At 62.6% G+C, this 23822-nt stretch overlaps 1 protein-coding gene across 1 annotated transcript; it reads right to left on the reverse strand.

Moving 5' to 3' along the window:
- Positions 1 to 1507: 1507 nt before the first annotated feature.
- LINGO3 (leucine rich repeat and Ig domain containing 3) lies at positions 1508 to 16647 on the reverse strand. The gene is made up of 2 exons (XM_027582565.1): positions 16561 to 16647; positions 1508 to 5746 (listed from the first exon to the last, which is right to left on the reverse strand). The coding sequence occupies exon 2, from the start codon at positions 5698 to 5700 to the stop codon at positions 3922 to 3924; it is 1779 nt and encodes a 592-aa protein (XP_027438366.1). The 5' UTR covers positions 5701 to 5746; positions 16561 to 16647; the 3' UTR covers positions 1508 to 3921.
- Positions 16648 to 23822: the final 7175 nt, after the last annotated feature.

Genomic DNA, 23822 nt, shown 5'->3' on the forward strand with positions numbered 1-23822 from the left:
CTCAGCCCCACCCCAAGACCGGAATGGGACTCAGGAAATCCTGGGTCTCACACCCGGTTTGAACCAGGGAGCCGGGCAGCCCCGGCCGAGGGGCGGGTTTCTCCTCCCTTTGCTGTGGGAGGACCAGGGGAAGGGAGGCTCCCAGGGCCAGCATCCTCGCCGGGAACCAGCATCCTCGCCCGAGGCCGGCATCCTCGCCCGGCGGCTTCTTTGAAATCAGGCACGGAGGGGTCACCCCACAGCCTGAAGCGTCCCCGTCCTGCTGCTGTCTCCTGCAGGGCGGGAAAGGACACTCTTCAGACGGGGACCCCGAGGCCCACAGAGAGGCGCTGAGCGGCACGGGAGAGGCCACCCTTGGCCACGTTGCCTGGGGCCGGGGTCTGCTGACCGCTCTGACTCGGCCTACCTCCTTCCAGGAAGGGCGGACGAAGTGCTTTGTTTAAAAGCTGAGAGAGAGAGTAGTGCCCCTGAGTAAGGGAGGGCCAGATGGAAACTCCGGGAGAGAGAGAATCCCAAGCCGACTCCGAGCTGAGCAGGGAGCCCGACGTGGGGCTCAATCCCACGACCCTGTGATCACAACCTGAGCCGCAACCAAGAGTCGGAGGCTCAACCCGCGGAGCCACCCAGGTGCCCCTCAAAGCTGCCTGCTCTTAGGGGACCCCTGGCTGGCTCAGTCAGAAGGGCATGTGGGGGGCGCCTGGGTGGCTCAGTTGGTTAAACCGCTGCCTTCAGCTCGGGCCATGGTCCCAGGGTCCTGGGATGGAGCCCCACATCGGGCTCCCTGCTCGGCGGGAAGCCTGCTTCTCCCTCTGCCTGCCGCTCCCCCTGCTCGTGCTCTCTCCCTCTCTCTCTCTCTCTCTCTCTCTCGCTCTCTCTGTGTGTCAAATAAATAAATAAAATCTTTAAAAAAAAAAGAATTCCTTCTTTTAAAAAAAAAAGAGCGTGTGACTCTTGATCTTGGGGTTGTGAGTTCAAGCCCCACGTTGAGGGTAGAGATGATTCAAATAACAAATAAACAAACAAATAAATAAATTTTTGAAGCTGCTTGCCTTTTTTCCCAAGCCTCCAGAAGCAGGGAGACTGCTGGTACCCCCCCAGAAGAGGGGAGACCCCCCAGCCTGGAGAGAGGAAGCACAGCGGGGAGCACCCCACCTTCCCCCAGCTGGGGACTCTGGGCAAATGCCCTCCATCCCCTGACTTCCCCTTGGCCCATCTGTAAAGTGAGGTCCTAAAAGAACCCAGCTCTCAGGGCTCTTACCTGCCCGAAAGGAGTTAATACCGGTAGCTGAGGAACAGCACCGGGAACAGCATGGGTGCCCCCGAAGCAAGACCTGTAATGTCATCACCGCAGGTCCTTCTGTCTCCACAAGCGCCCCGTGACGCAGGCCAGCTTTGGGGCTGGAACCAGACGGCTCCCCCTGGGGACCCCGGCAGCCACTCCTTCCTGCCCCCACTCCTCCCATGAGAACTAAAAAAACAAAAGACCCAACAACCCTTAAGTCCGTTATTAAATCAGCTTCATTTTTACTGGATTCCAACCAAATACAGCAGGAGGGGGCTGGGGGGGCTGGAGGGGGTCTTGGCTCAAGTTGGGATGGGGGGTGAGCAGAGGGGGCGGGAGATCCCAATGCGCTGCCGTTCTGCGAGTCCTGACGCTGCTGAGAACATACCCCTCCCATTGTTGGTGATGCTAAAGGCACTTGGATGTCATTTGGAGGGGCCTTTGGGGTTGTTATGGCAGCCAAGGTCAGGAGGATGTGAAGGGGGAAAACCAGTCGGTTCTGCCCAGCTCGGGTGGAGTTTGGGGTCACAGGACACCCCGTCAGCTGTCGCTACGCCTCTCAGCACGAGTGGGGTTGAGGCGGGTGGGAGCAAGACCAGGGCCTCCCGACGTTTCCCGCCACACAGCGCAGGCAGGAGGGCTGGCATCCCCTCCGGAGTTCCGTCTGGATCCTGTGCTCAAAACCCCCGGGGTTGGCCCAGCCGTCTCTCTGGCTCCTCTCAGAAAGGTCTTGAAGGATCTGGGATCCAGGTCAGGCATCAAGCCCGTCCGTGGACCTGGCCTCCTATATACATGCAGCAGTGGCTTTGACCTCAGACCTATGCTACGGATGGGGACCCCAGTGGTCCAGGTGGTTCTCAGTCATCAGCTACAACTGCACACCTGGGCGGGAACAGACCTGGTCTCCAGCCTTCCTACGAGGTCCTTAAGACTACTGTCCTAACTGCTTGGTGGGCGGCCAAGCTCCTCTCTGGTCTAGGGGCCCCACCACGTTTCCTGTGCCCCTTCCTCCAACGACACCCTGTCATCTGGCCCAGGTGGATGGTGGGGGCAATAAACCGCCTGGGAGAGGCAGGGTCATGGATGGACGCTGTGTGGTGTCTGAAGATTTCTGTAAAACGTCAGCTCCTGTTGCTTACCCCCAGTGATGGGGAACTCACTAACTGAAGAGTCACAGGGCAGTGACCTTGGGGAAGTTCTTCCTTAACCCGAGCTTCCGTCTGCCTGTGCTCCCTTACTCCCCAGCCCTAGCTCTGCCCCAAAGTGGCAGAGACCGAGGTGCGCCTACCACCTCCTCCCAACAGCGCAGGTCCAGATCCCCCTGCAGCCTGCACCCTGTCCTGGCCTTGTTCACCATTGTTGCCCCTGTAGGGCACTGAACGGGGACCCCCAGAACCGGCCACACTCTCCGGCCTCATTCCCCACATGCGCAGCGGGTCCCAGGGGCGTGGGCAGAGCAAGCAAACGGTAGCTATTGGGGGTGGCAGAGGAAGCGGGGGGAGATGGCTTCTCCTAGTGGGCAGCCCGCCCTGCAGGGCCAGTGGGTCCTGGTGTGGGGGAAAGTCTGGGACAGGGGCACGGGCTAGCATGCCGTGTGCTGGGCAGTACCTGCTCTGCAAGACCTTAGTGCAGCCCCAGAGGTTCCCCCAGAGATGGCCAGCTGAGCAGGAGCTGGGTGTGAGCTGAGTGTGTCTCAGGCGTGATCTGTGCACGTCCCAAGTGTGAGCTGTTTGTCCCAGGCGTGAGCTGGGCTCTCAGGAGAGCCCTGGGTCCCCATGGTGGGCTCTGCGGCCTGGGGCACGCGTTTAGCGTCAGCTGGGTCTAAGCTGTGTGTGTCTCGAGTGTGAACTGCGTGTTCGGGTGTGAGCTGAGCATGTCCTGGCTGGGAGCTGTGTGTGTCCCAGGTGTGAGCCCAGTGTGTTCCCAGTGTAAGCTGGGGATGTCCCAAATGTGTGCTGCGTGTCTCGAGTGTGGTATGTGTGTGTCCCAGGTGTGAGCTGGGTGTGTCCTGAGTGTGAGCAGGGTATGTGTCAGGCATGCGTTGTGCTCTCACGAGAGCCCTGCGTGCCCGAGGTGGGCTCTGCAGCCTGGGGCACCTGTTTATGGTCAGCTGGGTAGAGGTGTGTGTGCGTTCTGTTTTGGAGCTGTGTGTCCAAGAGTGTGTCCTGGGTTGAACACCTGTGTGCTCGATGAGAGGTGTGGGGCGTCCAGGTGTGCCTCCCCTGGGGGCTGGGCAGCCCCCCCCCATGTCCTGGATGTAGGCCATGGTCCCTCAGGGTGTGAGCGGTGTTGGGGGACCCTGGGGCAGCAGCTGTGTACCACCCCCCTGCCCCGCCCTGGGGTGTGAACCACCACCACCCACGGTGAGGGCTGTGGGGTCTCCGAGCTCCCCCACCACCCTCCCCCCCGCTCAGCGACCACAGCAGGGGCAGGAAGACAGAGTGAAACCTTTAGAAAATGCTTGAGAAACTATGCAAAAGATGAGTCCTGATGAAAAAACAGTCCTGTGGTCGTGTCTGTACAAAAAAACGGGGGCAGTTCTGCCAGGAGCCGGCCGCGGGGCCGCGTCCGGGAGATGCATAGGTGGTCATCGGGCGGGCGGGCGGGCGGGCGGGCGGCGAGCGCTGGGCCCGGGGCCGTCAGATCATCTTCATGGTGAACTTGCGGGCGCCGCCCTGCCCGGCGGCCGCGGCCGGCCCGTCCACCTTGCGGAAGGAGTACTCCACCGAGAAATTGTTTTTGTGCTGCCCGCGGCCGCGGCTCCACACGAAGAGCAGCAGGAAGCAGAAGAGGACGACGCCCAGGAAAGTGATGCAGCCCATGGCGGTGGACACCAGGATGGTGGTGAGGTCCAGCGGGAAGCGGGCGGCGGCCTGCGTCTCGTTGCGGCCCTCGCTCGGGGTCCGGTTGGCGGCCGGCTCGGGCTGCACGGTCAGCGTGGCGAAGTAGGTGTCGTTGCCGCCCGCGTTGCTGGCCACGCACGTGTACGTGCCGCTGTCCTGCGGGCGCGCGCCCTGGATCTCCAGCGTGCCCCCGGGGAGCACGCGCGCGCGCCCCGCGCTGGCGGCGGTCACGGCGCGGTGCCGGGGCGTCACCCAGGCCACGGTGGGCGCCGGCTCGCCCTCGGCGCGGCACTGGAAGCGCACGTCGTCGCCCGCCGCGGCCGTGATGCGCTGCAGCCGCCGCTCGCGGATTTTGGGCTTGCGGCACACGAAGTACTCGAAGAGCACCGAGTCGGGCAGGTTGCGCAGCGCGTCGCCGCGGACCTCGGCCGGGGTGGCGCAGGCCGGCAGCCGCCCGTCGAAGTTGAGGGTCTTCCGGCGCTGCACGATCCAGAGCAGGCGACAGTCACAGGCCAGGGGGTTCCCGTCCACGCGCAGCGTCTCCAGCGTGTTGACCGAGTGGAAGGTGCTCTCCTCCAGCGTGGACAGCTGGTTGTTGGAGAGGTTGAGCAGGCGGATCTGCCGCAGCCCCAGGAAGGCCTGCGGCTCCACCACGGCCAGCAGGGCGCCGGCCAGGTGCAGCTCGCGCAGGCGGACCAGGTCGCGGAAGGAGCCGCGCGGCACCGTGCTGATGGGGTTGTGGGACAGGTTGAGGCAGGTGAGGTGGGCCTGGTGGCGGAGCGCGGCTGCCGGCACGGCGGTGATGTTGGTGTGCGTGACGGACAGCGAGGTCAGGTTGAGACCCTGAAGGCTGCCGGCGGCCACCTCCTCCAGCAGCGGCCAGTCGTCGATCTCCAGGTGCAGCAGGCCCGGAAGCCTCCGGAAATTCTGGTCCTCCAGGGCGGCGATGGCCAGGTGCCGCAGCCGCAGGGCGCCCAGGCCCCGCAGGTGGCCCAGAGACTCGCCCGACAGCGCCGTGAGGTTGCAGCGCTCGAGGGTCAGCTCCTCGAGGGCCAGCAGCCCCGCGAAGGCCCGGCGCGAGATGAACACCAGGTGGTTGTCGCCCACCTCCAGCCGGCGGAGGCTGTGCAGGTCCTGGAAGGTGTAGTCCAGGAGGATGACCAGCTTGTTCTCGCTCAGGTCCAGCAGCGTGAGGTTGTCCAGGCGCGTGAAGACCCCGGGCGGGATGAGCTTGAGCAGGTTCCCGCGCAGGCGCAGGACGCGCAGGCGCGGCAGGTTGGCGAAGGCGCCTGGCTCCACGTGCGCGATCACGTTCTCGCTCAGGTCCAGTTCCTCCAGCAGCGGCAGCGCGGCCAGGTCGCCCGGGTTCAGGCAGCGGATGCGGTTGCGGCTGAGCTCCAGCAGGCGCGTCTCGGCCGGGATGCCGTCGGGCACGGAGGTCAGCCGGCGCCGGGGACAGGCCACGGCGCGTGTCTGCGCTGTGCACTCGCAGCGGGCCGGGCAGCCGCCGGCCGGGGGCGGGGCCGCGGGCAGAAGCAAGAGCTGCAGGCTCAGGACGCACAGCCAGCAGGTCATGGTGCGGAGCCTGGGCCTAGGGCCGCGCCACCATCCTCGTGGGCACCTGCGGGCGGGGGCGGCATTAGCACGCGGGGCGCCCCGCCCCCCTCCCCCGCCCCAGCGGTGCGCACGAGACACGTCTATCCAGGCCGGGCCCAGCGCCCCAGAGAACTGAACGCACGTTCGCGGCAGCAGCGTTCCTAAGGGCCAGAAAGCGGCAACTGCTCACACGGGCATCAGCAGAGGAACCGATGCACACAGCGTGTCCGCCACGCACGGGAGGGTCCCGCGGCCGAGAACGGGAGCGAGGCGCCCACACGCGCGGCCCCGGGGACGGACCCCGAGCCCACGACGCCCAGGGAAGGAACCAGACACAGAAGGCCACACGGGGTGTGCGTCCACGTGGGTGACACGTCCGGAATGGGCTCATCCGCGGACGGGAAGGGGGCTCGTGGGGGCCCGGGGTTGGGGAGGGGCGGGGGAGGTGACAGCTGATGGGGACGGGGTTGCTTTTGGGGTGACCGAATGTTCTGGAACTAGATAGTGCTGATGGTTACTGAAAGCCACCGAAATGTACACTTTAAAAGGGCAAATTTTGTGTTATGTGAATTTTATCTCAATAAAAAAATTGCAAGAGAAAACATTTATTGAACTGGAGAAGAACTTTACAAATATAGTGTACAATTTTGAGGTACAACGCCCCCCAAAAAACACTTAGTGAGGGCCTACTGAATACCAGGCTCTGAATACACTGAAGAACAAGGCAGATGTAGATCCTGCCCTCCTGGGGTTCACACCCTCCCAGGGGAGATACCAGTGTTCTAAATATTCTTGCTGGCCGCCCCCAGAGGCCTTCCCGGGTCCCCCACCCACCTAGTTCCCTGTTTATGTGTCTGCACCGGTCCAACCACCACATGAAATTACGGCATAGCTTAAAACCCTGTTCACTGTCTGTCTCCTCCCAGTGGATTGCAACCACTCCAAGGTCTTTTGTTCTCATCACCTCGACTTCCTCAGAGCCTAGAAGTGTGCGTGAAACCTGGCACCTGCTTGGGGAACATCAGAGCTCAGTCCACACCGACAGCAAGTCCCCAGGACGCACCCGAGAGGCTCTGGAAGGAAGGATGGGTGGCCAGGGTGGAAGGGCGCGTGGCCGCAGACTGGCAAAGGGGACGTCTCAGCTGAGACCCTGCAGTGGGCTGGCTTGCGTCCCTCAAAAAGCCATGTTCGAGTCTTAGCCCCTGGTACCTGTGAATGGGACCTCGTTTGGAAACAAGATCCTGCAGATGTGACCAGTTAAGATGCGGTTCTATCGGAGTAGGGTGGCCCCACATCCAGGGACTGGTGTCCTTAATAACAAGAGGGACATGGACACACACACTGATGTACAGAGGGCAAAGCCGCGGAAGACAGAGGCAGAGACTGACCTCACGTGTCTATAAGCCAGGGACACCAAGGATCGTGCGGAGCCACCAAAAGCTGGAAGAGGTAGGGAGGATCCTCCCCGGAGGCTTCGGAGGGGACATGGCCCTGTAACACCCCCGTTTCAGACTTCCGGCCTCCAGAACCGGGAGAGGATAGGTCTCTGTTGTTTTAAGCCACTCCATTTGTGGTGTTTTGTCGTGATGGCCACAGGCAGCTAATGCAGACCCAGAGGATGATCGGGAAAGTGCCTGCCGTGTCTGGGGAAGGGAGTCCCAGGTCGGGGCAACAGCCAGTGCAAAGGCCCTCAGGCAGGAGTGAGTGCAGGCGGTGAGGGTGGGGGGCCAGGTGGAGTGTGGCATGGAGCCTGCTGGCCCCGCCACCCCGTATTCCTCCCTCCACTCTGCTTGGCTGCAGCCCAGACCCTGGGGGTCGAGGTGGGGTGCGGGTGGGGAGGGTCCAGCCAGATGGCAGCTGGATGGGGGCTGCCCGCTAGCTGGTCAGCTGTTCTCAGCCTCTTAGCAGCTGCAGCCCCCCAAGTATCCCCCCATGAATACACACAGAGCCCCGAGTACCCGGGGTAGCTCATGCTGGAGATGAATCCTGTGTAACTGAGGGGGGGGGGGGGAGTCTGCACTTTGCAGGTGCCATCCAGGTAAGTCGAGGTCACCCTGGGGTCAGATGGCCCTCATCCCATGGCTGGTGTTCTGATACAAAGGGGAGACGTGGACACAGACACACACAGCAGAGGCCACGAGACAGTGGGTCCGAGGGTGCAGCTGTGAGCCATGGGACACCGAGGATCGCCAGGAACCACCGGGAGCTGGAAGATGCAAGGAAGGATCCCCCCTGGAGACCTGAGAGGGAGCACGGCACCGTGGACACCTGAGTTTGCTAAAGTGTCATTAGAAATGGCAAAACAAAACAAAACAAAACAAAACAAAACCCTAGAATGAAGCTACGTGTCCATCAGCAGGGGATTGGTTAAATTACGGCCCATGTCTGCTGTGGAATCGAGATTCCCAGGCATCAACAGAGGAAGACAGCTGAGATCTAGTTATATGGAGGAAAAATGGAACTAACCTACGTGTCCATCAGCAGGGGATCAAATAAGGGGATCAAATAATCCGTGGTTATCGTGGAAATCTGGCTCCCACTACCAGCCGAGGGAAGACAGCTGAGACTCAGTTAGATGGGGGAATGAGAACATCTGGGTAGCCAGCCTGCTACAGACAGCACAATCCTATTTATGGCAAAATAAAATGAAACGAAACACCAAACTGAATTCTAGACGCCCCCCCCCCCAAATGCTTGGGATTTCACGTAGCCCACGGAACAGCCCCGGGAGTGGTGGGAAGGGAGTTGCTCACAGCACGCGGAAACCAAGGATCAGCGGGCCTCCAGCCGGGGAACGGGAGGGAGGCTGTGTGAGGGGGTGGCGGGCCGGCCGGCTGTGCCCTCTGCGCCTGTCCTTAATTCTGACCTGGGCATCGCAGGGACACAGCCTTTCCCCAAGGCACACTTCCTGCCGAGGCCAATTTTCTAGGTCATTCTGCCCATGTTGTTGCCCTGCGTGGGGAGGCTGGGTCCCAGGGGAGGGCAAGAGACCGGAGCGGACGGTCCCCTGTTCAGCTGCCCATCTCACACGTCTGGCGACTTCCTACCTTAAACTTGCCCCTGACTCTGAGGTTACTCCCAGGTCCCTGGCCCAGCCTGTGCTGTTCCCTGTGGGCCAGGGGCAACTGTCCTCGCCCCAGGAACTGGGGACAGGGCCTGCACAGCCTGATTCGGGGGGAGTTGGGGCCTCTCTGGCTTCGCCCCAAGGAGGGAATGGGTGGTACCATTCAGCCCCAAACACGGACTCCTTGCCTGGTCTGTTGTTTCTGCAGCAGAGAATTGCACCCCCCTCTAGAATATAATTAGGCCCCCAAGCCTCGGCACGATCTACCCCGTCCCCTCCCTGCCCTCCCCTCCTCCCTCTCTCCCCCTCGCCCACTCTGCTCCAGCCACCCGGAGCCTCCTGGCTGTTCCTCCCACACGCCAGGCCTGGTCCTGCCCCAGGGCCTTTGCACGTGATGTTCCCTTTGCCTGGAACACCTTCCCTGCATGGCTCTCTCCCTGACTATTTGGGTCTCGCCCCCAGTGTCACATCCCTGGTGACTCTCTCTACTACAGTCCCCACCCTAGTCTATTTCCCTCACTCTCTGTTTTTTAAAGTAAGCTCTACACCCAACGTGGGGCTCAAACTCACGACCCCAAGATCAAGACTCACACGCTCCACCGACTGAGCCAGCCGGGTGCCCCCATCTTAGTCTCTCTAAATGCTATCGAAACTCTTGCTTATCACCGGTCCCCCCGGCGGCTGGGCCGTGAACACCACCAGCACCATCACGCACACGGCAGGCCCTGGGGCAGGGGCTCCACCTGGACCCCCCCGACCACCACACGGGGGGCACCCTGCCATCGCCCTCCCTTCCCAGATGGGGACACTGAGTCACACGGCACCTCGGCGGTGCAGAGGACCCTCTTGGGAGGGGGGTGCTGCCAGCGCGCCCGGACATAATCTGAAACACCGCTCTGCTTCTGCTGCACTTAAAAAAAAAAAAAAATTTAATTGAGTGTAGTTGACAAGGGATGATCTGTTCATTTCAGGGGTAATTTTGGAACGGTTCTTATTGAGTATAACACTGAACCTACTTCCATCACCTCAGAGATACGGTCATGTGGCTTCCCCTCATTCACCGCTTTGGTCCACTAGTCAGTCAACAAACACCTGCCACGTGCAGCGTGTTCTCCGGGTTCTGGGGACACCGGGCATGTGAGACAGAGAGCGCTCCTTCCTGGAGCCGACGGATAAGAAAGAAGCTCAGTGGATACTCCCGCCTCCAGTCGGACAAAACTCCAGGGAAGGGACGGTGGGCGTGCCGAGGGGATTGCCAGACCCGATTTACCAAGAGAGGGATGTTCCAGCGGAGGCCCCACGGAGGGGCGAGGGGACTGGGCAGGCGGCGCGAGAAGGGCGGGCGCCCGCAGACACCGGGGGGTGAGGCCCTGCGGTTCAGGCAAGACGCGAACATGGGCTTTGTACAGTTCTTGGGCTGTTTTTCCGTTGGAGAGAATTCTTACAAAACAGCTGCCACAGAACACGGATGGGGACAAAACCAGGAAGGAAGGACTCGGGCGACCAGAGGTGGGCCCTGCGAGGGCCCAGCTGCCCGCCGCAGACGGGCTGGGGACGCTGAGCTGTGCGGCACGTCGTGACCTCTGCGGAGCGCCGCGCCCGCGTCCCTTGCCTGTCCCAGGGCACCCGAGCCACGGTGACCCCCCCGGATGGGAGCGCAGCTGGCCCACGGCACCCCGCGGGGCTGCTCCAGCTGTCGCCCAGCGTGCCCACCGACCTTCCCTCAGGCGCGGCCCTGTCATCTCCACGGGGGCCAGGGGTGCGGCGAGCAAGGGAGGGACCCTAGCGGCCCTGGGTCCTGACCCTGGGCCCCGCCGTGGGGTTCCCATCGGGGTGGAGGTCTGGACTCCCGTCCTGCTTCCGCAGGGTTCTTAGGGCCCCGCACCCATTTCTTGGCAGGTGGGCCGGGCAGACGCGGGCAGAGTGCACAGTGCGGGCAAAGGCCCTGTGGTGGGGCGGTAGCCGACAGGGAAAGCAGGGCACTGTTCTTCCCCTTTCTCTACCCCTTCCCTTCTCCCTGGGGCCGTGGCCTTGGGGGAGGTGGCACCCACCTCCAGACCCTCCGTCCCTCCCGGGGGCCTGGCACCCGCCTGGGGCCTCTCCTCCCGTGTCCCTGACAAAATCCGTCCGCTGATGACTCTCGGTTTTCTGTCTTGGGCAGCACATCTCCCCTGAGCTCCAGTCGGGGCGACCCGGCCGCATCCCTGACCTGTCGGGGCCAGGGGGCGCTGTAGTGCCCTGGCAACGGGGAGCCCCGTTCCACCCCTCCTGCACATGCAGGAATCACGGCAACCCCCCACCCCGAGCCAATCCAGCGGCAGGGTTGTCAGCCCCACCTCCACACAGCTCTCTCCATCTCCTGCCGACGCCCACCCGCTGCATGCAGCTCGCACCTGAGCACTCAGCAGACCTTCTTCCTTCTTGCGGCCTCAGTGCTCCCACCTGCAGAATGGCCTTGGAGGGTGGGGGGTCAGATGAGACCCGCACCACCGCCACAGAGGTGGGGTCGTTCTCTGGGGGGGCTGTCCCGGCCACTGCGCGGGGTTGAGCCGCATCCCCGGCCCCCACCCACTCGATGCCAGGAGCACGGCCGGTCGCGGCCACCACAGGTGTCCCCAGACAGGAGGCGAGGTCGCTCCGGGTGAGAGCCCCGTCTGACACATAGCGGGCATGCAGTTGACGCCCCCCGAGGAAATCGGCGGATGATCAGTCTGTGCTACACACAGGGAAGCAGAGGCCCGGAGAGGGGAAGTAGCCTGCCCAGGGCCACACAGCTGGTGACAAGCAGATGCAATGCTCAAGCCCAGGATGCCATGTCCTGTTCTCCACGGCTCTCCCAGGGTCAGGAGAGCCCCGTCCTCCACAGAACCATGACGTCTGCGCGCTCCGCGGGCCCAGGAGCCCGCCGTGTGCCAGATGGACAAGACGGTACTGGATCCCGTCGCCCCCCAGCCCCTGAGTCTGGACAAGACGGCACTGGGGGCTGGGGGCCACAATCTCTTCCTCCCATCGCAGGGCAAATCCCACGGGGGCAGACTGGCCCGGCCCCGGCGTCTGGGTGGGCGGATGACATGTGTTTCGAGGACAGAGCCTCACTGCTATGACAAGGCTGTCGTCGGTCACCGCGGGCCTGGGCTGGGGCATGGAGACGGCTCGCTACCCACTCACACTCTGGGCGTCCCTTTCTCCTCCCGAGAGCTACCGTGTGCCAGGTCCTGACTGGTGCCCGGCCCCCACGGGCACATTTTTCCCTTTTCAAATTTTTAGTTCAGTGTCTTTTAGTGCATTCACAGTGTTGTGCAACCCTCACCTCTATCCGATTCCAGAACATTCCGTCAGCCCAAAGGAAACCCCGTCCCCATCAGCGATCACCCCCTGGCCCCCACGAGCCTCCGGCCCCCACGAGCCCCCTTCCCGTCCGCGGATGAGCCTGTTCCGGACGTGTCACCCACGTGGACTCACACCCTGTGTGGCCTTCTGTGTCTGGTTCCCTCCCTGAGTGTCGTGTTGGGTGAGCAAGCAGACAAGAATCATGAAAATGAACACACGACGTAGAGGGTTTGGGAAAAGTGGGGGTCTGTTACGGTCTGATGCTTTGTCCAGCATGGCCTGGGGAGGCCTCTCTGAGCCGAGACCTGAATGGGAGGGGTGGTCAGCCAGGCGACGGTCCGGGAAACGGTGTTCTGGGTGGAGGGACCTGCAGGAGCCGAGTGGCTGGAGTGGGGACAAGCCTGGAGCTGGAGGTGCAGACCGGAGGGGCTGGTGGCCCGGTGTGTGACTGCGTCTGGGGGCTGGGAGCCGGAGTTGGCCCAGGGCAGGAGCACACAGGGCTTGGACCCCACCAAGGGCCCGGGAGCCGAGGCTGAGAGCAGTGGGCAGTCAGGAGGGGCTCTTAGCAAGACTGCAAGGCCTGCGTGTTAGTCTGAAGGTGTGTGTGTTCTGTGTGGTTGGATCCTGTCGCCCCCCAGCCCCTGAGTCTGGACCGTCCTGCCGGCCCGATGATGTCGGGAGAGCGGGCAACACCTTCTTCCTCTCTCCACCCACAGCGTGCACGGAGCTGGGTGCTCTGGGGCCCAGTACTGCCCCGTGAATACAGCAAAGGACCTGGAGCAGGACAATGGCCAGGTCCCATCAGCGCCCGCCCCGACTGCCTTGGGCGGAGACTCCATGCCCCGAGCCTTGGTGTTCCCTTCTGCAAAAGGGGCTCCCCCACGTCCCTCCTGCAACCTGCAACCACCTCCCCAGGCTGATGGGAGCAGGAGGGGCAGACAGGGAGTCAGCCAAGAACGTGCTTTGTAGAGAAGGCTCCTTCCTGAAGAGTCCGCCCTGGGTGCTGGCTGGGGGCAAGAGCCTTGAGTCCTCCACCCTGTTCTGAGCCTAGCCAGGGCTTCACCTCATTCATTCATTCATTCATTCATTCATTCAATGAGCGCTTCATGGGCACCTGCTGAGTACAAGGTGCTGTTCTAGTTCTTGAGGGCAACGGCTTTGAACAAAAGAGACAAAATCCCTGCCGTTCTGTCTACGGGTGATAAACAGAAGAAAGAGGTAAAAGGCCACATGCAGACCGTGCTAGGGAAGATCAACAGAGAGAGTGGGGTGTGCGGACAGTTGGATGGCGGCCCCGAAGATGCCTGGGACCTGTGCCTGTCACCTATGTGGCCATGAGGATGCAGTATGCCACTGAAATTAAGGATAACGATGAGCTGACCTCAAGACGGGGAGACTGTCCTTGACGCCCAGGGCGCCCAGGGTCCTCCCGAGGGGGAGGCAGAGGGTGGGAGTCCCAGAGATGGGCAGACCCTGCGCTGCTGGCGGCGAGGATGAGGGGGGCCACGGGCCGGGTCTCCCTGGGGCCCCCGGGGGGACCAGCCCTGTCCGCACCTGGGTTTTAGGGACTTTCTAGCCCAAACTGTCAGAGAACCAGGTTTTAAACCCTAAGATGGTGGCGGTTTGTGAGAGCGGCCCCGGGAGACTCACGCAGTCTTGAAGAGGGGGGGCTGAGGCCCCTGTGGAGCTGTGTGCCTGTTCCAGGGGCCGGGAAGAAGCGAGGGGCCGAGCTCGCCATGGAGTCGGCCACCAGCACCAGCGTAACTGTGGGGACCCACCTGGGGAGGGGCCCCGAAATCTGTCCATCATGGCAGAGACCTGGGGAATGGACACCCCTCCTCCCCTCCACCCCAAACTGTCCAGGGCTAATTTGCTATAAAGCTCTCAACCCAAGGTGGAGGCAGAGTGTGGCTGGGGTACCCGGGCCCCTCCCCTTGAGCAGAGGCAGCCTGGCCAGGCCCTCAGCGCCTTCCACCCACTTGCTCTATTCTGAGCGAGCTTTCTCCCAGGCCAGGCCACAGGAGACACATGCTCCTGCCCCTGCCAGGCCAGGGGATGCTGGAGGCTCCCTTGGGCAAGACCCAGCCAGGCCCCCGTGGAGGCAGCAGCTGAACCCATGGGGAGGCGCAGGGGAGGTGAGAGATGGTGGAAGCTTGGCACTGGACCCCCATCGCCCCCCACAATGGGGGCAGGAGGGAGCTAGAGGAGCGTGGTTTGGCAGAGCCTAGAAACATCCCCCATTTAAGCTTCTAGATGGACTTGGAAGGGGGGGGCCCAGCTGCGGCAGCACCCGGCCCTCTGAGGCCTGCTTTTGGGGACACACTGCCGACCCCCCCACCCCACTTGGTGCATCCTTCGTCCTAGATCCAGGCCCTCCTGGGGCTTTCATCCATGACAATTCATTAAGCCCTAATTAGCCTCCGTCTGCTGTTAGTCCCTTAACCCTTTGGGGGGCTGGGGGCCTCCTGACCCACTTTCCTTGCCAGCCTACACACGGGCACTGCCAGTTGCCCTCTACAGAGAGCCTTCTAGATCTAGAACCACTCTTTGAATGCCCACCATATACTGTGGCTGCTCACCCGCTAGCCCAGCCCTGAGAGTGGGAATAACAAAGCCCATTTGGAGAAAAAGAGACCGAGGGTCAGAGTGATCCAGCTCACCTAGCATCGGTAAGCTTAAGAGTTAACATCTGAACATGGGTCTGATGCCAACTCTTTTCCATTAAATTCCAGAGCACTACTGGAGGGCAGAGGGTGCCCTTCTAAGGCCCAGGGTTGACATGTGGTGGTGGGTGGCTCACTGGGGCCCATCTGGGACAAGCTTTGCTTGGAGAGTCCCCTGAGAGGCTGTCTACCTGGTGACTAGGTGGTGACTCAGGGGTGCCCAGGAATGACAGCACGGGGGAAGAGCAATCAAGCTTCTGCCTCACATCGGCTTTCTGGGCCCACTCAGTGAGGCACCTTCGGATCCTGGGCTTCATCTGGGGGCGGCTAGGAGCAGCCACCCCCATTCTACAGGAGAGCACACCGAGGCTGAGGAGGCACAGGGCAGGGCTGCCGCGAGGGCAGTGGGGGCACCGAGCACCACGCCAGGGCCCAGCGCGCAGCCATGTGCGCTCACGTCGGCCTCAGCCCTGGAGGCCGGCGAGCGGCTCCCCTATGCCACAAGTCACCAGCTGGGACGCGGAATGGAAGGAAAGCCAGGATGACAGCGCTGGGTTTAGCCCTTCCGAACCCCCGTCCCGCGGCTGGCAGTCCCTTGCTGTCACCCCATGTCGTCCAGGTGGAGTGCAGGAGCGGCGTCTGCGGGGTCAGCCCGTGGGCTCTTCCAGTCCAGATCCTGCCTCGGCTGAGACTCCTGACAGAGACAAACCCCTCCTTGCTTACCACCTCATCCACACTGAGACCTTGTGTCCTCCACCTTCTGTCACTCACACGTCACACCCTTCCCAGCCTCCACACTTCCTCCAGGGAGCCCTCCTGGATTGATCCAGGTCCCACAGACCTGCTGGCCCAGAGGTCCCCCCATCAAGTCCCAAATGCTCCCTCCGCCTGCTGCCATGTCACACCAGACCCCCCCCCAGCCCCCCGCCAGCAGCAAGAGGTTCTCAACCATCTCTGTACACACACAGAATCACAGTGTCTGCTTGTTAATAATTCAATAATGGGGCCCAAACCTCAGAGCTGGGGGGCTGGGGTACCTGTCTTTAGTGCCCAGAGCACACGTTAAACCAGTTAGTTATTAAGGTGCTCTCCAAAGTAAGGACCAGGTCTTTCCTTGGGCCCAGACCAAGGCACAAGGTGCTGTCACACCCCCCCTCCCCGCAACTTGTTGAATGGGGCTCAGTGGCCTCACTGGCCAGCCCCAGAGGCCCTGGGGGCACCCAGGCCCAGCCTCAGGGGATGGAGAGAAGCTTCTCACCGCATCTTTGGTGTTGCTTACACAGAGGCCCACAGCGCAGAGGGCTCAGCCCTATGCCCCCAAATACCTCCCCACCAGGCTGAGCTGTCCCCAGCCCCAGGGATGGAGCCCGTCCTGGGGCGGACCCCAAACGCCCCCTTCCCCTGCCGGGCACGTCTCGGCACTTCCCGGCTGGACCAGACCCCGCTGCGGGGATGAAGCCTTTATCCTCATCGTCCCCCCCCCACCAAGCCAGGGCTCCCTTCTTCCCCCATGGAAGGGGGCGCATTCTTCCAGGCGTCCCTACTGCCCCACAGAGACGCCCACCCGGCTCCCCGCTCCTCAGTGCCCCAGTGGAGGGGAGGGGGCACCCCAGCGTGGGGAGCGGCCCCCAAAGTTTCCAGGGGGAGCGCTGGGGGCCTGGCGGGGAGCCATGCGCCCAGGAGGGGAGCGCGGGGCAAGCGCCCCCGGGGCGAGGATGGGGGCGCGGGTGGGGGCTGCGGGGCGCGGGTGGAGCGGGGTCGCCGGCCCGCGCGGCCACTCACCTGGGCGGCTCCGCCGCGGACACGGCGCGGGCTGCGGCGCGGGGGCCGCCCGGAGCCGACACGAGCCGCCGCCGCCTCCCGGGCCGCCGTGCGCGCCCCCGCCGTGCGCGTGCCCGGCCGCCCTCCCCGGCTCTCGGGGCGGGGGCGCGCGGGGCTGCGCTGGGCCGTGCGCGCCGCCTGCTCGCTGGGTGCGCGGCGCCCGGGCCGCAGGTGAGCGGGGCGCGCGGGGCCACGTGCGCGCAGGTGCCGGGACGCGCACCCCGGCGGCGGGCAGGGACGGGAGGAGGCCGGGAGCGCGTGCCGTCTGTGCGCACCCCGCCCGCGTCGGCGCCAGTCTGAGGACCCCTGGGGCCAGGGCCTCGGTGGGCCTGCGGAGGCTGCGGTGCGGGAAAGGCCGGGACGCCCTGACTGGGCCGCTCCGGGTCCGGCCCCCTCCTCGCTGCCTCGTCCTCAGGCCAGGCCTCCACCACCTGGCTCTTGGACGCCTGCCCCACAGCCCCTTCCCCTCCAGCCAGCTCCCCACTTGGGCCCCAGAGGAGACTGAACCTCTGTGCTCCGGAACCGACCATAGCTCCTCATTGCCCTCGGGATCTTGTCTAAAGGCAGCGCGTGTTCCTGGCTCTGCCGCATCCCCCTGCCTCCCACCCTCCCCCTCACTTCCCCAGGGAGGGCCCCGGGCTCTTCCTCCAGCGCACGGTGCTGCCGTTGGCCTCAGGGCCTCTGCATTTGCTATTCCCTCTGCCCGGGATGCCTTTGCCTTCATCCTTCCTTGGCCAGTTTGTAATCACTTGTGTTTGTTTGAGTAACTGGGCTTTCCCACCTTTGCGCCCTCAGCTGGTGGCAGCAAGCGGCGTGCTCAGTGACTGTTTGGGGGAAGAATGAGCCTTTTACTTTTACATACTGTGACTAGTTTGGGGACTTGTGGGTGTCCCTCTGCTTGAGAAGCTCAAGTTGGAAGGGGGGCCTCCTCATCTGAGAATCACGGAATGGCCCCGTTGCAGGGTCCCTACTTCTAAGCCCCAGGCTGGGAAACGGTGGTTCCTGCATGGAAGCTAGACAGGGCAGACATGGGACTAGGAGTGGGGTGTTCTAACCTCCAGGACAGGGCCTGCCCCGCACTGGCCAGGGGTGAGTATGGCCGCATTAAGGGGGCGCACACCGTGGAGTCTAGCAGGGCAGGTGGAGGTTACTACAGTTGGGGGCCACGGGGGCAGAGGACGGGGGTGGGGGCGCCCTCTCCCCCATCGTGCTAATAACACCAGTGCTCAGCTCCTTTTAAACACGGGCCCTTGGCTGCTTGCTGCACTCACGGCCCCACTCCCATTTCACAGATGAGCAAACTGAGGCTGGGAGATGACATTGTCCCCAGGGAGGGGCACGCGGAGGGCCCAGCTGCCTCGGCCCTGGCGTGTAACCCTGTACTCTCCCCCCCACCCATCTTCCCTGCCCGCTGCATCTTCCTGGCTGCTTCGATGGCAGCTTGGCGTCCGCTCAGCCACCTGTGACTCAAGCAGGCTCTGTTCCCAGACTGTCGCGTTGGCTGGAGGCCCAGAAACTGCATCTCAGGAGGCCGTAGGCCAGGCCCCCCACAGGCCGGGGGTGGGGGGCGGCTCCCTTCCTGGCCGCAGAGAGGTCCACAAGGATGATGTGGGCAGCCCTCCCTCATGGCTCCCCACCCCCGTGACCAGCCTAGAACACTGCACAGAGAAGTGGTCACGACGGACCTGCTGTGTGACCTCGGGGTGGTCACTTCCCTTCTCTGAGCTTCTGTGTCTCCCTTTTGAAACCGGCCTCTCCTGATACCTGCTCCTCAGGGCCCTTGGAGGAAAGCATTATTGAGCATCTATTATGTACCAGGCCACGCGCTGGAGGGAGGAGACTCTCAGGGAAATGAGGGGGTTCACCACGGCTGGCGGGGGAAACAGATTCATGAAATAATCATGAAGCGGGGTGGAGAGCTCAGCAGAGACACCCAGTGCCTAACTGGGCGGGGGGCAGGGACGCTTCCCCGAGGAGGGGCGCTGGAGGCGAGTCCCGCAGGCTGAGAGGCAGCCTGGAGCCATGGCCAGGGTTCAAATCCAGATGCTGCCACGGCTTCCTGGCTGTAGGGCCGCGGGACACTCCCTGCAGCCTCAGTTTACGCACCTGCAATGTGGGGGTCCGATTGCTGCCCATCTTCTGGGCCTGCACAGACTCCCAGTGACGGAGGGGACACCAGGGGACTGGCCGCTCTGCCCAGCTCGTGGTCGTGGCTCCACAGCCCGGCTGAAGGGCAGGGGGAGGCCTCGCACCCATGCAGCTCGGGACCTGTGCGGGCCTGCTCCCTCTGCCCACAACGCCCTTCCCCAGCCTTCCCCCGGCTCGCCTCCCTCCTGACTCCCGCCTCCACCCCTTCCCTCCTCCTGGTTGTCTCCCCAGTTGAGATACTCTGTAATTTACTGATTTATCCTCTTTATCATGTGCTCTTCCTTCTTTATTGCTCTGGCTCGGGGACGCATGCAGTGGGCGTCCAGTAGATCCTGGGTGAATGACTGAGCGACCCAGTGATGCTGAGGGCGGTGGTGTTTGCTCCCAGGGGTGGGGGTTCTGAGTGGAGAAGCAGTACCCTCATGTTCCTCTCGGCATCTGCCCCTCCCCGAAACCACTGCTTCTCTTCTTTCTGTCCTTGGCCAGCATCTTCCACTCCCTGTCTCACGGGAGCACCTGCAGGGAGCAGGGTCTCGCCTGTCCCACGTGCCGCCGTGTCCCCGGGGCACAGAGTGGGTGCTCAGCAGACGGCTGGAGTGTGCACCTCGGCGGCACTGCTCCTTTGCGTCCAGCAGGGTGAGGGAGGTGGGCCCAGCATCCCCAGCGGGGGGGGTGGGGCGCGGTGTGAGGGGATCGTGGAAAGGGGGTGCAGCTGGGTTGGGTCGAGCCTCCCTGGGTGGTGGGGCGGTAGTACCTGGTTGCCAAGGTTACGACCACCTGTGCTGGGGATGTTGCCATAGAGATGGACCACCCAGGAGGAGAGCACAGCTCCAGATGGGGAAGCCGCGGGAGGGGGTGGGGGCGGGGAGGTGGCCTCCTGCCCAGGGGGCTCCGGAGCCCTGGTGCGCCCCTCTGGGTGGGGCTGTCCTGGGTCACAGCTCTGCCGTCTTGCACCTGGGAAAGCCAGCAGGAGCCCTTAGGTGGCAGTAATCCTTTCTAAAATTAAAAGCCCGTCTCCTCTTGCCCTCCCTCCAGCGTGCCACGCGGTCGTGGCCAGCGGAGGGGGGCTGTGGGGGGTAGGTGGCCCGGTAGCCGCGGATGTGGCCCCAAACGGCTGCGCTCTAGGGCCATCGGTTCCTGGGGGGCAAATGTGCAGTGATTGAGGCCTTGGGCTCCAGAGCCCTATGCCTGGGGTCCCTGCTGTGTGACCTTAAGCTGGTGACCTAACCTCTCTGGGCCCCAGGAGCCTTGTCTGCCCATGGGGATAATAACAGTGAGTCCCTCTAGACTCTGTCCGAGGGTGGAACGGGCAGGTCATAGCCGCACGGCCGCCGATCCACACTAAACAACTGTGAACGATCATCAGCCACGGTTTACTGGGTCCACATTTCCTCACCCCGTGTGCAGTGCACTTGGGATACTGAGTCCCCCACACACAGCCCCGTCGTCCGACTGGGGAGACAGAGGGGCCGAAAACCCAGGCTGCGAGGCAGGTGTCACGGGAGGGGTGTCCAGAGTTTAGCCAAGCTGCCCCGTGAGGCGTTGCTGCCTCGGTGTCCACCTCGTTTGGCCACGTGGCCTGTGGGGGCCTGGAACCGGCTCCGAGGAGCACGCTCCCTGGACAACAGCATCTGGGGCACAGCAAGTGTAAGCGGGTACTATGACGCCCATGACAGCCCTGGGATCGGCCCTCTCCCCGCCTCGGGGGGCCTCCCCTTAGCTATGCCCCCCCAAGGAGCTGACCAACCCTCCACCAAACACTCCACCCAGGGACCCTACTAAGGCCAGTGCCCGGTCCTGCTGCTCTCTGCCTGCACCCTGCCCGGTTCCCCCCGGGGCCCCTCAGGCATGCCCTGTGCCTCCTACAGGTCCTGTGAGTAACAAACTTCTCTGCTTCAATTCCTCTGGGGTCCTGGGGCTCTATGTAAGAATTGTTGATTTAGGGCACCTGGGTGGCTCAGTTGGTTGGGCGACTGCCTTCGGCTCGGGTCATCATCCTGGAGTCCCGGGATCGAGTCCCGCATCGGGCTCCCTGCTCGGCGGGGAGCCTGCTTCTCCCTCTGACCCTCCCCCCCCATGTACACTCTCTCTCTCTCTCTCTCTCTCTCTCTCTCATTCTCACTCTCTCAAAATAAATAAATAAATCTTAAAAAAAAAAGGAATTGTTGATTTCACAAAGTTACAACAAGGGGACAGTTTGACTGCAACAGAAGGTGAGCATGAAAAGGCACTCAGGGGTTGCCTGGCTGGCTCGGTCGGTTGGTAGAGTGTGCGATTCTTAATCTCAGGGTTGTGAGTTTGAGCCCCATGTTGGGTGTGGCGATTACTTAAATCAATAAAATCTTAAAAAAAAAAAAGAGGCATTCAGACTTTTTCTGAAGGGAAGTTGGGAGCCATAGAGGGTTCTAGGCGGGGAGCGTGAGGTTTGGCTTTGTGTGGCCACATGGGAGGAGTCTTTGTACAGAAGCCACGAGCTTTAAGAAATGTCCCCTGAACATGTGACACCCCCCCACAGAGCAAGTTCTTCTTTCAGAGTGGAATTCACCCCCCACCATTAAAAAAACACACTCTGCTCTGATACACATAGAAATTAAGAGCCCCACGCAGATCCCAAGAGAACTGCTTGTTTATGTTAACTTTTTGTTATGGAAATTTTATTTATTTTTTCTTGTTTAAGTAGGCTCTACACCCAGCGTGGGGCTCGAACTCACGACCCTGAGATCAAAAGTCGCACGTTCCACGGACTGAGCCAGCCCGGAAATTTTCAAACACAAGCCAAAGCTGAGGGCGTCATACAGCGAACTCCCACGGACCCATCACCCATGGGCCCTCGGGCTTCACGAGGACCTCTCAGCTCTGCCAGACAGACGTCGCCGCAGATCCCCAACATGTGCAATTCTGTCCATGTCTAAAATATAAGGACTTAAAAAAAACAAACCAAATCCAACAATTCCATTATCATCCTTTAAAAAATTAACAGTCATTCCTGAATATTCTCCAATGTCCAGCCAGTGCCCAATTGCCCTGATTGTCTTGTAAGACGCTTTCACTTTGTTCAAGTTGGGGTCCAAATTCAGTCCATTTGTCGCCGTCGGTCGATGCGTCTCTTGTAAGGAACAGGGTCTCCCCGCGTCTGACCCCCTCTGCTTCTGTCTCCCCTCCAGCAACGTATTTGTTGAGACCAGTCCCTTCAGATTCTGCTGACCGTTTGTCCAGCTCTCGCTCTTGCCCTGGAGTATTTGGCATCTTACCCGGATCACAGCGTTCACTGAGACAGATGCAGTCCCTGCCTCGCAGAGCCTCCAGGTGAGTGGGACCAACTATGTAGGGGCCAACGGCGGCTGAGGATCAAGGGGGCTGTTTTGGAAGGACAGTCAGAGAGGCTCCCATGGAGCAACAGCCTGAAGGAAGTGGGGGATGAGGTTTGTGAGCATGTGGGAGGAAACATGCTCAGGAGCTCGAACAGCACGTGCAAAGGTCCCGGGGCAGGAGCGAGAACAATGCACTGGAGCAGAGAGGCCACGGTGGCTAGGGTGCAGTGGAGTGAACATGGCCGAGGGGAGACGGGGAGTGTTCCCTACTCCTCTGTTTTCTGGGCGCTGGGGTTGGTGGTGTTGGTTCGTGAAATGCCTCAGGATAGATTCTGAACGGAGGTTTGTCAGCACTTGCTGATGGATGGGATGTTCAGGGAGGGGGGCATCAAAGGTGACCCCGAGGTGTGCAGCCCGACCTGCGCAAGTGGGAGGGTTGTGGGGGTAGACCCTGGGGCCCGGACAGCTGGGCAGGTGGCAGGGGAGAAAGGAGCGGGAGCCCCAGCTTGGGGTGCGTGCATTTGGGAGGCCACGCGGACCCCCGAGTGGGTGCGGCCCTGGTGTCGGGGGGAAGGCAGGGGACTCAGCTTCTCTGCGACAGGGTGGGGGCCTCCCAGCACGCCAGGAATGCTTTCTGCCTCCGGCTCTACCTGCCCGGGTGAGTCCTGGTCCCTGCCCCCCGGGGTGGGCAGTGGCCAGCCCAGGGCGGGCGGGCATCAGCGGGTGGCGGAAGGGGCCCCAGAGGGCTGAGCCGGTCCTGGCAGCGGGGGCAGGCGGGCGGAGGCTCCGGCTGCACGGCATCCCTTTCCTGAGAGCCGGCGCCGACCCCCAGAGGCCTGCAGGCCTGCGGTCGGGAACGTCGGAGGCCTGATCCGGAAACAGTCCGGAACGAGCGCGGGAGCCCGCAGACAAGCCCGCGCCGGCAGGCAGGGAAGGCCGGAGACCCCGACCACGTGAGGAAGAAAAGACACAGAAACCCCTGCCCCGGGAAGGGCTCCTCCTCCCCCTCGTCAACGACTGGCCGCGAGCCCCGAGCCCGGGCACCGCTCTCCCCTGAGCCCTCGGGCTGCACGTGGCCACATCCTCTCGCCTTAATAAACTTTCCTGCCCTCAGGGCTCCTCCTCCGTGTGGCGTCCCACCTCGAACCCCTCCTCGCGACGAGACCCCGAGCCTCGGGTGACATCCTGGGTCGGGTCAGGCATGGTCGGTCGAGGGCTCAGGGCTGGGACCGCCCAGCCCCCCGGACAGCATGTGCGTGGCACGCAGGCTGATGTCACCGCGTGTGGAGACACCCCGTCATCGGTGGGTCCCCCCCGCCGCCTCCCTGGAGAGCGCGCCTCCTTTGCCTGCTCGCTCTCTCCTCTACCCAGGGAACCGGCCGGTCCGGGAGCATTTACAAGAGACCCGTTTCCAGGCCCAAGGAAGAGGCGGACGCTCGCCCCCTCCCGCCGGAAAGCCCTCAGGGGACCGGGGCGTTTTGAGCTGTGTCTGTGAGGGTCACCGCAGGGCTCCCTAGCGAGGGACCCCACCCAGCGAGATCTTTCCTGTGGGTTTGCCTCCACCACCTCCTGACTGAGCTCGGCCCCAACATTTCAGGGGTCCAGGAGAAAACGGGAGATGGGGGCTAATTCCATGCGGCCTGGCTGCAAGATAGAAGCTTGTCAGACAAGAACCACGTGACCGATCCTGGGGCACCCCCACCCCCGACCCGGGGGGCCACTGCCTGTCCCCGACTGGTGGGAGGCATCCTAGCGCGATCTTGG

This window comes from Zalophus californianus, chromosome 1 (genome assembly GCF_009762305.2).
Source record: "Zalophus californianus isolate mZalCal1 chromosome 1, mZalCal1.pri.v2, whole genome shotgun sequence".
NCBI lineage: Eukaryota > Metazoa > Chordata > Mammalia > Carnivora > Otariidae > Zalophus > Zalophus californianus.

Excerpts from the sequence above, each read along its gene's own strand:
- LINGO3 (XM_027582565.1), bottom strand. The coding sequence starts at position 5,700 with ATGACCTGCTGGCTGTGCGTCCTGAGCCTGCAGCTCTTGCTTCTGCCC.